Source organism: Prionailurus viverrinus, chromosome B1, assembly GCF_022837055.1.
Source record: "Prionailurus viverrinus isolate Anna chromosome B1, UM_Priviv_1.0, whole genome shotgun sequence".
Taxonomy (NCBI): Eukaryota; Metazoa; Chordata; class Mammalia; order Carnivora; family Felidae; genus Prionailurus; species Prionailurus viverrinus.
The window spans coordinates 117,354,296-117,371,905 of NC_062564.1; the positions used below are offsets into that span (position 1 = coordinate 117,354,296).

Consider the following 17,610-nt stretch of genomic DNA (forward strand, 5'->3'; position numbering starts at 1 on the left):
CCCTTTGTCTTGATGGCATTTGAAAATTAAAAGTCATTTAATGGTGAGGCAATCATCTCAGATGGGGTTTGTTTCTCTTGTCCTTATAAGCATCACCAGATTTTACTGGAATTATTTGTGTATGTGTTCTCCCCAATAGAAGTTAAACTCTGAAAGGGGACAGCACATAGTAGGAAGTCAGTAAAGGTTTGCTGGTGAACTGAACTGTGGAGAAAAACGCGGCCAGAGTGACTCCCAATATATATGGGCACTACCTGCATTTAATTCTGGCTGGCAGGCCACCCATCATGGTTAAGTCAAGAAATACTGAGGTACCATCTTGCCACAGTATCCAAGAAGCTGAGACTTCTCTCCAGAGCTTTTATACCTGAGACCCTCAAAAGGGCTGGTGGCCAAGCAGCTTTTGGGGGTGTGGGAGAAAGGGGAGACAAAGATGAACTAGGTACTATCGAGTTTTCTGTTCTTTGGAAGAGACTGGGTGCCCTGTCTCTATTATTTAGAAATTTTGTATTCTTTTCTAGCCAGCGAGACTGTGGCACCTTGTGTCTTCACTGCCCTAGGTTTTTCCACACATCCTCTCAGTTTGCTTTTAGCTATCATCCCTCAAAGATGGATTAAAAACAGGGACCTAATTTGTGTTTATTTTTCAACTCATTGTCTATTTTACTGGCAGGCTGGCAGGGCCTTGTAAGAGAAAGGTAAGGTGTTTTGAGTCTTATGAAAATAAAGTTCCTGGGGTCCTAATGTCTCCCTCAAAACCCTATAGTTCCCTAAGACATACAAACTTTAAATCCAATAGGGAAAGACCAGAAAAGTCTGGTTCTGGATGAAAGCATGAACACTCAAGTTCCTCTCCCCTCCATAGGTATCTGTGTATGCTCAGATGTGGGGGTGGGAGGGGAAAGGAGAGGGTGGGAGACAGAGGTGAAGGAGATAAATGTGCCAAGGTGGTACAAGTAGTCCCTCACTACTTCACTGTTGGATGGAGAACGAAAAATCTTGAAAGATGCGTGCTGGCACACAAAATGAGACTATATATTTTTATACATGTGCAAGAAGTGAACTAAGAATCTAAAGTAATTTATCAAGTTCTAATAGGATTATTTATTTATTTCTGGCAAATTTCATCCCCATTTCTTGTATTGCATCATGCCATGTTATGGACCAATTAGTTAGCCAGTGATATTTAGAAAGCTGGAAAACTGTTTTGCTCAGAGTGGTGACTCAAAACTATGTAGTGTTCTGACTGCTGTTGAGAGACAATTCTCCATGGGTCTCTTGTGTTTCTTCATGCCTTCTTCGTGCCCTTGGTTCCAGACCAGGGGGTGGCAAATGGTGGCCCGCAGGCCAAATCCAGCCTATGACCTCTTCTGGTATGGCTTTCAACTTAAAAATGGTCTTTACAATTTTAAAGGATTGTAAACCACCACCAACAAAAGCAACAACAATGACCAGGACAAAGTATAATTGGTGGGAGATTATTAAGTGGCTGACAAAACCCAAAATATTTATAACTATCTGACCTTTTACAGAAAAATTTGCCTGTGTTCTAGATCCTCTTCTCAAAGATGTTTATATAGGGAGCAGCTTTGGAAACTACATACTGTCTCCCTCTGGAGCAAAGGGCTTAAAGATTAAATCTTAAGACATCTGGCTTTCTAAGCTCAGTTTTCCTCTCCTGTAATGCAACTCACTGTGTGTGAGGGTGTCACTGGGCCCTTTTTGTGCTGCCCAGTGGGAACTGGGTCTCAGGAGGTCAATGCAAAAATGATGATAGTCTGGCTGCTACTCTGTGTTTCTGACTCAGAAGTCTCCTATCTGTCAGCATCCATGAAACTGTGGCAGGCTAACATGTTAGCTTGCAGGGTAAACTCTCAGACCCTTCACGAATCTTGCCACCTATTTGGACATTAATCTTGATTTGCAAAACAAAAAAAAGCCACCCCAAAAGAAAGCAACCCCCCCACCCCGACACCGTATTAGATGTTAATGAGTAATTCTAAGGTAACTATAGATTACATATCCCATTAGAAATTTGAGAGAGGAAAAACATAAAGAAGGAATAAAAAGTATATTAGAAAGACCTCTAGAAATTTTTGAGGTTACCTTGTACGATAAAGTTTTCTTGAATTGTTCACTGAAATAGAAAAGAAAAAAGAGTCATTATTTTAAATAGTAGAGAAACCAAAGATTAGGAATAGAATAATCTATATTTCTACATAGAAGAAAATATAAACAAAAATACATATTTTATCTGAGGAGTACATAATGCTATCCTAAACTAAAAACTATACCAGTTTGAAAAGTCTTTAAGAAAAGCCAAAGGCATGCTATCAGTATGTTATTAATTTTAAAGAACTTTTCAAAGATTGTTTAGACTATTAGAGACACACAACCATTTTGTTTTTCTCTTTCCCACATGGGTGCACACAGATCCAGGTGTTTTCTTTTTAATTAATGTTTATTTATTTTGGGAGAGAAGGAGAGCACACGCGCACAAGTGAGCATGTGTGCCCACTGGCACAAGCTGGGGAGGGGCAGAGAGAGAGGGAGAGGGAGACAGAGGGCCTGAAGCAGGCAGCACAGAGAGCTGGATGTGGGGCTTGAACTCACAAACCATGAGATCACGACCTGAGGTGAAGTCAGATGCTTAACTGAGCCATCTAGGCGCCCCAGATCCAGGTGCTTTAAAACGTAGGTTTTACTGCTATTCAGGGGTGCTGAAGCCAACAGATGAGGGGATGATTGCCATGGGAAAGATAGTTTTTTCCTCACATTTCCCAAGAGGAGAAGGTATCCCACACAGGGCCACATGGGAAAGTACCAGGCTGGTTAGAAGGCAGAGGGAGTGGGATAAAATGTGGGCAGGAGCCTTTATCAGGGAATTCCACAGGAAGGGATGGCAAGGCAGGATGGGCAAGCTTAGGACTGGCTAGCTTGAATAATGTCAGTGGCTTTGGAGATCAGGGCTGTCCCTACTTGTCTGGTACCTGACCTTGGGGTGATTAGGGGAGGGGGATAATGGCCGAGGAGTAGTTTTCCAATGACGAAAGGAGAAAGTATCAATAAATTTACAGAGATATGAAAATGTTGACAGACACTAAAGTAAGATTTTAAAATTAAGTGAAACCACGGGCTGAATAACTCAAACTAGCATTCTTAAGAATCTTTATAGTGCTAGACTTACAGATTTCTTGATGGGTTGTAAAACAAACATTTTATCTGTATAGGTTCAGAATAAAGAGACATTTCAGCTATTGCATAAACCTTAAGTTATATTTTATTATTTGCTTTTCCAAAATTCTTTGGTTTTCTCTCAACTAGTAGCAAATTGTGGTAAACAACAAAATAATGAAATACAGAAAAAAATTCAAAAAGTAAAAGAAAGCTATTTTTTTGTATTTTGTTACTTTACTCAGAGCCTATAAGTATAAATTCTGATGGAAATTTTCCAATATTTTTAAAAGTAATCATGCAAATGATCAAGAAGGTTTTTTTTTTTTTGACACATTATGGGATAGAATTTTCAAAATGAACGTATTTAATCTATTCTATCTTAAAAATGCTCAGGGGCACCTGGGTGACTCAGTCAGTGAAGTGTCTGACTTCAGCTCAGGTCATGATCTCATGGATTATGAGTTGGAGCCCCTCATGTGGCTCTCTGTTGTCAGCACAGAGCCCACTTCGGATCCTCTGTCTCCCTCACTTTCTGCCCCTCCCCTGCTTGCTCTCTAGCTCTCTCTCAAAATAAGTAAAGACATTAGCTTAAAAAAATAAAATAGGGGGGATGGGTTAAATGGACACTAAGGAGGGCACTTATTGAGATGAGCACTGGGTGTCAGAGGTAAGAAATGAATCACTGGGTTCTACTCCTGAAGCTCAGAGTATACTGTATGTTATCTAACTTGGATTTAAATATAAATAAATAAATAAATAAATAAATAAATAAATACTATTGCTGCTACTGTAACTGGCAACAGCTCACATTTTATTGAATGCTTACTCTATGCTGCTTCTAAGTGCTTTACACATAGATCATCCAATTCTTACATAAACCGTGAGGACGTTGCTGTTATGACCTCCATTTTGTAGATAGAAAACATAAGCAAAAAGAGTTGAAGAAAAATTGCCTGAGGTGAAACAACGTGTAAAAGTCTGAGGAGCCGATTTTTGCACCCAGGCAGAAGACTGCCAGGTCCTACGCACTCAACCACTACACCTACTGCCTCTCGCAGGTGACGAGAAGTGCCGAAGCCATCAGATTCCTAGTCGGCTCACCCTTAGACTTGCTTCTAAATGCGTTCTCTGGAGCCGGATCCAGAGAAAAGTCAAGGAGAAGCCATAGAGGAGATCGTCTTTTCCCTATATAATTTATAAATAATACCTGCCTTTGGGGAAAGACGAAATGAGCTCAAAACTGAAATTTCACTGCAGCTTCGTATCGAATGAGTTTTGTATGTTACTTTATTCCCCACGTTGGTGCCTTAGGTAGAACACTAAAATTCACCTTTTTGGAAAATTAAACTTTGAGGTGTTCTGAATGAAACCGTAACAGCAAGGACATGTGACAAAGGCAGCCCGCGTTTTGATGCAGTGCTCAATCACCATGTCTGTTGCCACTCCACAAGCATGCAATGCCACCTGGAAAACAAAACCGGACACAGGGACTAAGTTCTTTCTTGACCAACAGGGCTATATTGTGCCTTCTTTTTTGTTTTTTTTTTTTTAACTTTGTTTAAAAAAATTCTTCAATGTTTTTACTTATTTATCTTTTTGAGAGAGAGAGAAACAGAGCATAAGCAGGAGAGGGGCAGAGAGAGACACACAATATAAAGCAGGCTCCAGGCTCTGAGCTGTCTGCACAGAATCTGTGGCAGGGCTTGAACTCACAGACTGAGAAATCCTCAGTGGCTTAACCCACTGAGCCACCCAGGACCCACCCACCCCCGCCTTTTTTTTTTTTTTTTTTTAACTTTTTGTGAGGACTGATCCTCTGAGAGTTTCAAGTTACCAGAATCTTATTCCATAATATTTTAAATAGTTCTCATTTGGACATACCAAAGGACTAGTTAATATCCATAAGAAAACTAAGCAAGAAAACTAAGCAAGGTTACAAATGGAATATTGCAAATGAAGTACAAGATTCATTCAATGGAAAACCTGCCATTACGTTAACTATGGAAAATTTAATATGTATGCATGTCTAAACCTAATGCTTTTGCTAATTATGAACTTAGTTTGGTTGTAGCACTGTGGCAAGAACACTAGATTGAAATCTGAATTTCTAGTCTCAAACTGTAGTTGTCTGGGAAATCCTGGGCCATTTAAAATATAACTTCTTTGGGCTTCAGTATAAATAAGCTATGTTAACAATATTGACATATAACAATGCTGTCGCAAAAATTAAATAAAAATGTATTTGAAAACACTCAAATGCTGCATGAATATAATCTAACAATGTTGTGTGAAAACTGATCAAATTATTTTTAGTAGTGCCTTTTCATATTCATATAAAAGTTCTTAACATTGATGAATGCATAAAACTACTTTAAATGAGTTTATTTTAAATTTTTTTTTCAACGTTTATTTATTTTTGGGACAGAGAGAGACAGAGCATGAACAGGGGAGGGGCAGAGAGAGAGGGAGACACAGAATCGGAAACAGGCTCCAGGCTCTGAGCCATCAGCCCAGAGCCCGACGCGGGGCTCGAACTCACGGACCGCGAGATCGTGACCTGGCTGAAGTCGGACGCTTAACCAACTGCGCCACCCAGGCGCCCCTAAATGAGTTTATTTTAAAAGAAAGGAATAAAATTATGAATTAAAGTCTGATTAGGGCTTCAATAATTCATTTAAAAAACTTCAAAAATGATTTTGAAATGTTTTCCAAACAAACTCCTTAAATATATCTATATTGTATCACAATCTAAAATAGACATTTGTGAAATTAAGCTAAATAAAGCAAAATAGGACTTTATGAAAGAAAATCTGATATGGGGATCTTAAAAAATAAAGCATTTTGTCAGAAAAATTCTCAGATATCCATCTCACTCTGGACAGAACCAAACTGTATTGGATTATAATTATGTTTTCTAAAGACAGATCTCTCGACTTCAGGGTAGGTAGGGGCTTTCAAGATGAAGAGGAGATTTTCTGGAAATTGTATCATAAGCCAGATTCCTCTCTTGAACTGGAAAACCAAAAGCAATGTTGTATTGAGAAGAGAAAAGCCAGATCTCTGTTCTCACTCCTTCTCTGGAATCTCCCCTCCCTCCAGGCTTACATTAGTTTAGAAGTCAGAAATCCCTGTGGTTGTTGTCAATCCACCTTTCCTGTTTCACTCTGAAAGTAGAGCCTGGGAAGGCTGCTGTCCAGTGAAGGCAGCAATTACAGAGGTATTGGAAGTAAAGAACCTTGATTTCTCATCTACCCCTTTTATTTAATCAGTTTTGCAGAGTAAAAATAAGACCGGTTCTTATTTTCATGAGTAGCCAGAGAAAACCTCACCATAAAAATTATAGACGTATTTTCCCCTGAAGGGAAAGAAAAGAGAAACAACACTCCCTGAATGCCCTTTATGTGGGGGCACTAGGCTGGGTGATGGCACGCAGATCCTTCTGTGCTCACGACAACCCTCAAAGATTTTATTATTTCCGTTTCTGAAGTAAGGACACCAAGGCTCAGAGAAATTAAGAACATGCCCACAACAAAGCAGGTCCTGAGGGGCAGGATCCTGACCCCAGAGATTGAACTCATGCATTAATTACATCAGGCTGCTTCCTGACAAAACCCTCTTGAGTCTCTTAAGAAAAGTTTAGACAATTTGCTTTTATGAATCTCTCTTTATTTAGGTTCACATTTTCTTTGCTACACACAAATGAATGAATTGCTTTCCCCCATTTAAACAAAGCAACTAAACCTACAAACTATTGGGGTGCCTGGGTGGCTCAGTTGGTTAAGCATCTGACCTCAGCTCAGGTCATGATCTCATGGTTTGTGAGTTCAAGCCCTGCATTGGGCTCCATGCTGACCACTCAGAGCCTGGAGTCTGCTTTAGATTCTGTGTCTCCTCTCTCTGCCCCTCCCCTGCTCACGCTTTGTCTGTCTCTCTCTTTCAAAATAAATAAACATTAAAAAAAATCTAAGAACTATTTACATAATAGATTTTAGTCCTAAAAGGTTTTATGGCTTCATATGCTCCTAATTTCCATTGTTATCAAATGCAGGTCAGAAATAACAGGCAAATAATAAAGAGAGATATAGATCGATGTAACAATTTGAACATGAATATTTGTATAAAATACATTTAGCATAAAACAAAGGTGGCACTTCAGATTACTGGGGAAAAGATGGACTTTTTATTTACTTAATTTATTTTACGTTTTATTTTTGAGTAATCTCTACACCCAATGTGGGGCTAGAATTTAGAACCCTCAGGTCAAGAGTCACATGTTCCACTGACTGAGCCAGCCTGACACCCCAAAGATGGACTTTTTAATAAGTGATAGTGGGTTAACCCTACAGCCATATGAAAAATAAAATTAGATCCTTTCCTCTCACCATACCTAGTACATTCCAAATGGACTGGAGATTTAAAATGCAAGACAACAATAACCATGAGTGAATTCCTCTATAACCTAGAGGGGTGGAAATTTTACCTTTGACAAGGTAAAAATGAAAAAAAAAAATTTAAATGGCACAAAAAAAACCACCACACCAAAAACCACATATAAAAAGACAAATGAGAAAATGAGAAAAAAATTGGCAACTTATAGCATAAACAAAGGGTTACTATCCCTAATACGTAGGAAGCTTCTGAAAATAAAGCACAATAATCTGATAGTAAAATGGACAAGAGATTTGGACAATTCAGAAATATGCAAATATGTCTTAAACCAAAGCTATTCAATATTGCTCAAAATAAGAAAAATAAGTATTTAAACTACGTTAAGATAACACTTATCACCTATTAGAGTAGCAAAAATTCTAAAATTTGATGACAGTCTATGGGCCAGGGTATATAGGAAAACACTGTCATACAATGATGGTGGGAACACAAAAATGTCAAAATCCCTTGGAGGAGGAATTTAGCAATATCCAGCAAAATTACGTGTGTAATTTGTGATCTCGCTTCTAAAAATCTGTTCAAGGGATACACTGGCCAAAACATAAAAAGACTTATTCATTGAGGCAATATTGGAAATAACAACAAAATGGAAACAAGCCAATTTTCCATTGACAGAGGACTGGTAGCTTACTCTGCAGCTCTAAAAAGGAATGAAAAATATTTCTCTACATGGCCATGGTAGATATTATTAGATGAAAAATAATGTCAAAAAATTCTTGAACTATTTTCAGTAATCATCATTGGTGGTTGTATTTTTGTCTTAGAACTCAAACGTGTATATTGTGAGACAAAACAAATAAGACATCTGCTGATGTCATTATGAAACAACAAAAAGCTTTTTTAATTTTTTTTAACGTTTATTTATTTTTGAGACAGAGAGAGACAGAGCATGAACAGGGGAGGGGCAGAGAGAGAGGGAGACACAGAATCTGAAACAGGCTCCAGGCTCTGAGCTGTCAGCACAGAGCCTGATGCAGGGCTCGAACTCACGAGCTGTGAGATCATGACCTGAGCCGAAGTTGGACGCTCAACTGACTGAGCCACCCAGGCGCCCCAACAAAAAGTTTTTTTAAGCCTAGGAGAAAGAAGAAAAAGATAGGAGATAGATAAATGAGGCTAAGTTAAAATCCCATAGTCCTGAATTTAAGTTGGACGTGTCAGTGTGAAACCACAATGGTTTTTTTTTTTTTTCAATTGCCTAGCTCAGACCACACTAAAGCCTGGAAACAAAGACCAAACCAATAGCAATGACTATCCCCAGTACCTAAATTGTGGTACTCTAAATACCATGTTCCTTTAAAGGAATGTGAAGCTTCGTGGAGAAATAGTTGCTGCTGGATAGGAGGCAGGAAATGCACAAGATGAGCTGGGATGTCTTGTTATACTGAAAGCACAGACACTATCAAATTCTATTGAAGTCCTATCAAAAGGACTCAGGAGCCAACCTCAAGGGGCTCCCACTGAACAAATATGGGAATATTTGAGCATCAGTGAGAATGATAACTGCAATGGATTGAAGTATTTCAAACATGAAATTGATGCATTAGTAATCATATTGAAAAAAAACAAAAACAAAAACAAAAACCTGGTCACTTTTGGTAGATAACCAACTCACTTTGAAAACCAGAAAATACAGGGGAAGAATCTAGTTTTACCCAGCCTTTCCTATAACCAAACAGTTAATCAAGTAAATGAAGATGGAATGATAACGTTAGAAGAATGTCACCATTTTGAAATCCTTGCTGAAATAATAGGGCTAGGGGTTGATGATCTCGAACGCTGCTAACACTGTCCAAGAGAAAAACCAGACAAGTGTCTACAGATTGAACCCACTACTACCTATGCTGTAGTCTTACCCCAAAGTAAACCTGATCTGATTATGTCTTTACAATCTAAATCTAATTTCTAGGCAATACAGGGAACAGGATACTATGTGAAACAACACCAGGGGGATATGATCAGCAAAATACAAATTGTGGGAAATTCTACAGGAGAAACGACATCACTATACAAACTTTAAGGGCGAAGAAGAGACTGGATGGTGTAGTAGATGGAATTAGCCTCCAAAGATGTCCACATGCTAATACCTGCAACCTGTCAACATGGCAAAAAGGAGTGTTTGCAGATGTAATTAAGATTAAGAACCTTAAATGCCAAGATTTTTCTGGATTTACATGGGTGGGCTCAATAGAATCACATGAGGCCTTAAAAGTAGAGAACTTTCTCAGGTGGGAAGAGAGCTGAGACACGAGGAAAAGTTAAAGAGATCTGAAGCATGAGAATGACTTGAACCACAATTGCTTGTTTTCACAGCTAGCTCTAGAACCTAAGAATGAATCCTGGCGGAGCCACCAAGGGAGCAGGAACCTTAATCCCTCAACAGCACGGAACTAAATTCTACAAACAACCTGAATAACCTGCCTTAGAGCCTTCAGATAAGAGCCAAACCAAGCTAACAGCTGACTTTGACCTAATGACACCTGGACTGGAGAAACCAGTTGAACCCAACTGGATTTCTGACCTATAGAACTCTAAGATAATAAATTTGTGTTATTTTATGTTAAGCTTATTTATTTTGAGAGAGAGAGAGAGCATGCGTACAAGCAGGGGAAGGGCAGAGAAAGAGGGAGAGAGAGAATCCCAAGCTGGTTCTATGCTGTCAGTTCAGAAGACACAGAGCTCGAACTCACGAACTGTGAGATTATGACTTGAACGGAAATCAAGAGTTGGACGCTTAAATGACTGAGCCACTCAGGCGCCCCAAATTTGTGTTATTTTAACCTGCCATATTTGTGGTAAATTTTTACAAGAAAAATGGAAAATGAATGCAGATAAAAACCTATAAATTTTAAGCCTTAAGATTCACATTAACCATTTCAATTTTTGCATCTTATTTCAATCCTTATTAAAAGAAATACACTGTAAAAAAAACCCATGAGACAGCTGAGGTAGAGAGTTTCTACAGCAACATGAAGGAAAAGTGATTTTGTTGACTAATTTGCTATTCTTTGTTATTAATCATTAAAGGCCTATAATTATTACTTGCAGTTATAGAAATCGCACAATTCATTCATTCATCATTCTTTCATTCTTTCATTCATTCAACAATTACTAGGCATTTTGTATATACTGGTATCATGGTAGTGGCTGGGAATACAAAGATCAGAAATATGATCCCTTTTCTATGCTCTGGAGATAGTAACAACTGGATCCAAACTATTTAATACATTAATCAACTCAATCTGGGAATCATACAGGTTGAAACAACTCATAAAGTTCTGGTTATTTTATGTCTCTAACATTGTGATTCACAGCAGATACAAAGAAGAGTAAAACACAAACAGTACACAAATCTGTCTAATACAAGATAGATTAAGTTAAGTGCCATTAAAAAAGCACAAATAAAAATCAAAGGAGGGACAGGGGATATTCAGATAGGGAAAATTTAGGAAGGGTGTCCTGGAGGAGGTGGGATTTGAGGAGGGCCTTATAGGATAGAAAGGAGTTTAGAAAGCAAAGAAGTCACAGGCACAGAGGAAAGAACAAGTGGCATTTTCATGAAATAGGGAGTGATATTAACATCAATAATATAAAATTTAACACTTATTGAGAAAGGTGCTATGTTAAGTGCTTTCCATGTATTTAGTTGTTTAACACAACAATGCTATGAAGTAGAACAACTATTTTATTTATCTTTTTTATTGTCGTAAAAAACACATAAGATTTACCATCTTAACCATTTTTTAATGTTCATTTATTTTTGAGAGAAAGAGAGACAAAGTGCGAGTGGGGGAGGGACAGAGATAGAGGAAGATGCAGAATCTGAGGCAGGCTTTAGGCTCTGAGCTGTCAGCACAGAGCCCGATGCTGGGCTCTAACCCACGAACAGCGATCATGATCTGAGCCAAGGTCGGATGCTTAATCGACTCAGCCACCCAGGCGCTTCCCATCTTAACCATTTTTAAGTATACACATTGTGGTGAATCAGATCTCCAAAACTTTTTCATCTTGTAAAACTGAAATTCCATACTATTGAACAACTTCCCTTTGCCCCCTCCCATCAGCCCCTGGGAACCACCAGTCTACTTTCTATTTCTATGCATGTGACTACCTTACATTCCTCGTATAAGAGAAATCATACAGTATTTGTCTTTTTGTACTGGCTTATTTCACTCAGCATAACATCCTCAAGGTTCATCCATGCTGTAGCAGGACAGGATTTCCTTCTTTTTTAAGGCTGGATATATGTATTTATCACATTGTTTGTCCATTCACCTGTCTATGGACATTTGACTTACTTCCAACTCTTGGTTACCGGGAATAGTGTTGCTGTGAACATGGGTGCACAAATAACTAAGTAGGTACTATTTTAAGATGAGAAAGGCCAAGAAAGGGTAAATAAATAAAGGGAATAAGTTTATTCCAGGTCACACAACAAATTAAGAACCCTAACTCAGACATTTCAGGGTGTCCATCCTAGATAACTACTCTTTACAAATACATTCCCGTTCATTTTATTAATTTCATTGGTCCTACAATCTTGTGAAATTATAAAACCATACAGAATTAGCATGTATTCAGTATTTGTTAGATGGCAAAATCTTCACATTGATTATTTTCTTGATGTAATCATTTAATTATTTTCTTAATTTAATACGTTAAGTAGCTCTTATCTCCATTTTCAATAGCATGTCTAAGGCCACCTCGCTAGTGAAACCTGGTCTAAGGTCACAAGTGATGAAGCCATGATTTAAACTCAAACTGACACCAAACTTTGTTGTAGTTCTCGATGTTCCCATTTGCTCCTTTCTGAGATGTGGGGAGTGAACAAGAAGTCACAGATTGGACTCCAGTCCAGTTCTCGCATTGACTTGCTACATTCCTCAACTTCTCTATCTGTAAAATGAGAAGGCTGAACTGGATGATCTCTAAATTCTCCCAGCCCAATTAGGCTCTGCACCTTCTCTTCTCAAAGGATTCTTAACCAGATATTTTATATGTAAGCAGGATTCTTAACCAGATATTTTATATGTAAGCAGGTTTGGTCTCAACTGTGCACCCATGTTCCTCCTCTTTCAAAACTTTTGTTCAATTACATTATAATTGGTTTTAAAATTCAAATAATACTAAAAAGCAGGTACAGTAATAACAGAAGTTCCCTTGTTCTATATACTCTTCTACTCCTGAATGAACGTCTGGCAACCGAAGCCCATGCTTCTCAACTCACTGGTGTTCTTTCCTGAAATCTGTATCTTTTTCCATATAACAAATGTACATTGCTATCTCTTGATTTATAAATATTAGGACTTATTTATTGATTTTTTTTATGGGAGATGAGGTTCTTTTCTGTTTGGTTTTATTTTTTTACATTTACACCTTTTTTCCCTTTTACCATTCTCTTAATATTATCCCCAATTTGGGGCACCTGGGTGGCTCAGTCAGATGAGCGTCCAACTTAGGCACAGGTCATGATCTCGCAGTTCATGGGTTGGAGCCCTGTGCGGGGCTCGCTGCTGTCAGTGAAGGGCCCACTTCAGATCCTCTGTCCCCCCCCCCCCCCGTCTCTCTCCAGCTCATTCTCTCTTTCCCTCTCTCTCTCTCTCTCACTCTCCCCCCAAAAATAATAAACTTAAAAAAATATTAACTCCAATTTTTAGTTAAGTGTTTATGCAATGTTTTTATTATTATTGCTTTGTGTATATATACTGTTCACTACTGAGCTAAAGTGTGCTGTACAATTTGAAAACCTCTGTAAAATGCCCTATTGTTTAACTTTCCACTAATATGAAAACTGCCAAGTAATCAATCAGTTCCATTTTTCTTTCCTGGGCTTTCTGACCTTTAGCTAATGATCAGTGCTCTCTAGGCCTTCTACCTAGCTCTGGTCCCGAGAGTCCCTTTGCCAGCATACCAAGAACTCTCTTCAGCCCCTTTTGTGTTGGATACCACTTATTCCTTTTTCCTATTTACTCTCTTGTGTTAGTGAAGCATATCTTCCAGGAGTTTCCTGAGGTACATTTCTTGAGACCTTGAAATTTTCTTTATTACTTTCACATTTGATTGATGGATTGATAAGGTATAAAATCTTAGGTTGGAAATTGTTCTTTAGATTTTGAAGGTATTGCTTCACTGTCTTCTAGCTTTCTAAGTTGCTACTGAGATATGTGATGGCATCAAAATGCCAAATTCCAAATTTTTGGTATATGGCTCCTCCTTTTTTTCTCTCTCTGGAAACTGTTAGGAACTTCTTTTCATCCTTGGTGTAGTAAAATTTCAAAACAATATGCCTTGGTTTGGGTCATTTTTCAAGTGGGCTTTTTTTTTTTATTGGAGTATAATTAATGTACAGTGTTATCTTTATTTCAGGTGTATAATATAATGATTCAACAATTCTATACATTATTCAGTGCTCATCAAGATAAGTGAACCCTTGATCACCTTTATCTATTTCACACCCTGCCCTCTGGGAAACCACCAGTTTGTTCTCTGTATTTAAGAGTCTGTTGTTTTGTTTGTCTGTTTTGTCTTTTTTGTTCATTTGTTTTGTTTCTTAAATTCCACATATGAGTGAAATCATGGTTTTTGTCTTTCTCTGACTTATTTCACTTATTATAATACCCTCTAGGTCCATCCATGTTATCGCAAATGGCAAGATCTCATTCTTTTTTATGGCTGGGTAATATTCCAGTGTGTGTGTGTGTGTGTGTGTGTGTGTGTGTGTGTGTGTATCTTTATGCATTCATCTATGGATGGACACTTGGGTTGCTTCCATATATTGCCTAGTGTAAATTATGCTGCAATAAACATATGGGTGCATATGAAACATATATCGTTTCAAAACAGTGTTTTCATTTTCTTTGGGCAAATACCTAGCAGTAAAATTACTAGATCATATGGTAATTCTATTTTTAATTTTTTGAGGAAACTCCATACTGTTTTCAACAGTAACTGCACCAATTTACATTCCCACCAACAGTGCATGTGGGTTCCTTCTACTCCACATCCTTACTAACACTTGTTATTTCTTGTCTTCCTGATTTCAGCCATTCTGAAAGGCATAAGATGATATCTGATTGTGGCTTTGATTTGCATTTCCCTGATTAGTGATGTTGAGCATCTTTTCATGTGTCTGTTGGCCATCGCTATGTTTTCTTTGGACAAATGTCTATTCAGGTTCTCTGCCCATTTTTAATCAGATTTTTTTGTTTGTTTTTGTTTTTGGTATTGTGTTTTATAAGGTCTTCATATATTTTGGATATTAACCCCTTATCAGATATATCATTTGCAAATATTTTCTCCCATTCAGGAGATTGCCATTTTGTTTTGTTGATGGTTTCCTTCCCTGTGCATAAGCTTTATTTTGGTGTACTCCTATTAGTTTATTTTTTCTATTGTTTTCCTTGCCTAACGAGACATATCTAGAAGAATGTTTCTATGACTAATGTCAAAGAGATTATTGCCTATGTTATGATAGGCATAATCTATGATAATAGATTAGGTTTTTAATCTATTTTGAGTTTATTTTTACATGTGGTGTAAGAAAGTGGTCCAGTTTCATTTTTTTGCATGTAGCTGTCCAGTATTCCCTACCCCATTTATTGAAGAGGTTGTTTTTCCCCATTGTATATTCTTGCCTCTTGTTGTAGTACAATTGACCATTCAAATGTGGGTTTATTTCTAGGCTCTCTTTCTGTTCCATTGATCTATGTGCCTATTTCTGTGCCAGCACCATACTGTTTTGATTGCTATAGCTTTGTAGTAGTGGGCTTTTTAAGTCAAGAGAAATGGATTCTTCATTATTGACACATTTTCTTCTATTAGTTTTTTTATATTTTCCTTTCCACTATTTTATCTGTTTTCTCTTTCTAGTTCTATTCTTGAGGTATTGGGTTTCACGAACTGAATCTTTAATATTTTTTAAAAAAATGCTTATATCAGTTTCTATTTCTTTGTCTTTTTTTCTTGCATTTTCTCAGGTGATGTCCTATATGTCATCTTTAAGATTTTCTTCTTTTTCTTTTTTAAGTTTATTTATTTATTTTGAGAGAGGGAAAGAGTGAGCAGGGGAGGGGCAGAGAGAGAGAGAGAGAGAGAGAGAGAGAGAGAGAGAAAGAGAATCCCAAGAAGGTTCCACCCTCTCAGCTTGGAGCCCCATGTGGGGCTTGATATAATGAGGTGTGAGATCATGACCTGAGCTTAAATTAAGAGTCAGAGACTTAATGGACTGAGCCACCCAAATGCCCCTGTTGTTGTTGTTGTTGTTATTGTTTTATGGGTTAACATATTTTTAGTTTCCAAGAAGTTACTTCTTGTTCTTTGTTGGTTCTTTTTTTTTTTTCCTTTTTCATTCTATCCTTGTTTTATTCACTAAAGAGTGAATGACTAAAAAGCTGATTGGAAGTACTGAATCAAAGGCTTGAACACTGGTGGGCTTCACTAGTGACTGAGTGATCAGGTGGCTAGCTCCCCCCACTTTTTTTTTTTAATTACAGCTACAGTATCTGTAGTTATTTTCTCTGGGGGCAGTTGATTCTGAAAAGAAATATTTTTTTTTATTTCTTTGAGAACATAATTCTAGCTTCCAAATTTCTGGAATCAAGGGCAAATGGGGGTGAGGGGGAAGAGATCCGTTATTCAGTGTGCAGATTCTGAGTTCTTGTTTTCAATATGGCACATCACCCTTACCCTCCTCTGTGAACAGTATCCCTGTATTTTGAGCATCTCTGGCTCAGTTTCTTCACAGAATAAACTTCTAGTCTCTCGCAGGAGTCAGGGAGTCTACTCAAGATAAGGGTAGGAATTTGGGTCTCTAAATAATATTTTTAATTAAAGATGATTTCAGCTCCTCCTTATCCCCTTCCTCTGAGGTTTCTGGTATCCTACATTCTTGAAATATTCTGGGATCCTGTGAGAGCAAATTGACTTGCTTCCTGATAGTCACTCCCTATCCTCATGCTTTTAAGTTTGATCCTCCTCTTTTCTACTCAATCCTTTACTATTTTTCTTTAATCTGCTTTCTGCCTTCATATATAGTAGTCCAAGTTACAGAATCTTGAACACAGGTTCATCACAGATGGAGTATGATTCTTCTGGTTTTTGTTCTTGTTATTTGGAAGTCTGATCTTTCTTGGGGAGAAGGGGGTTGAAATACTTCTATACACTCTCTTGGCCTGGGAAATCCTCCACTGAAAAATGATTTTTTAAAATTGTGTTTGCAGACTATGTAGTTCCTCAAGTTCCTTTTCTTTTAAAACAAGGATTACATAAATTACTCATCAAAAGTGTTAGTGAATTACATTGTATAATTGCATGTGCATCTAATTGTACACTAACATATATAACTAGAAACGAGCTTGTAATTAAGCACTCAGCACTGATAAATCCTAAACTATAATATTAAAATTTTTATGGGTATGATAGATAAACTGTTTTGAGATATAGATATATATATTGGCAATATAGAAAATATTCACCAACACTCTTAGAAAAAGTATCTATCACTTGGTTCAGAAGACTCTGTTACTATTGGAATTAGTCAGTTAAAACATTTTGGTGGGAAAGTTAGTTAGCACTGACACAGTTTTTGTTTTTTAATGCAGTGTGTTTTTCCATAGTCACGGTCCTTTCTGTAATACTGTTTGAGAGCATGCATATTAATACACATGGTAAATTAGGTCTTAAAAAGCATAATCTTGTAAAGTAAGTTTTCACAAGAATGCAGATTATTTATCCTGCATCAAACAAAAAGGCAATAATAAGCCTCTTAAAAAAAAGCCTTGGGGTACCTATATGGCTATTGATTGAGTGCCTGACTCTTGATTTCGGCTCAGGTCAAGATCTCACAGTTCGTTGGATTGAGCCCTGTGACGGCTCTGTGCTGACAGAACGGAGCCTGCTTGGGATTCTCTCTCTCCCTATTGCTCTCTCTCTGCCCCTCCCCTATGCACGTGTACACGCATGCTCTCTCTTTCAAAATAAATAAAT

At 37.7% G+C, this 17,610-nt stretch overlaps 1 protein-coding gene across 2 annotated transcripts in view; it reads right to left on the bottom strand.

Annotated features, from left to right (window-relative positions):
* Window positions 1-17,610, bottom strand: part of GSTCD (glutathione S-transferase C-terminal domain containing) — a 133,900-nt gene that overhangs the window by 6,592 nt on the left and 109,698 nt on the right. The window contains exons 9-10 of one of the 2 annotated variants that reach the window (XM_047855449.1): window positions 4,508-4,641; window positions 2,107-2,137 (exon numbers count right to left, since the gene is read on the bottom strand). In XM_047855449.1, the coding sequence (XP_047711405.1) occupies window positions 2,107-2,137; window positions 4,508-4,641 (165 nt within the window). The remainder of the gene's footprint in view (window positions 1-2,106; window positions 2,138-4,507; window positions 4,642-17,610) is intronic. The other variant, XR_007151498.1, reaches the window with a different exon arrangement.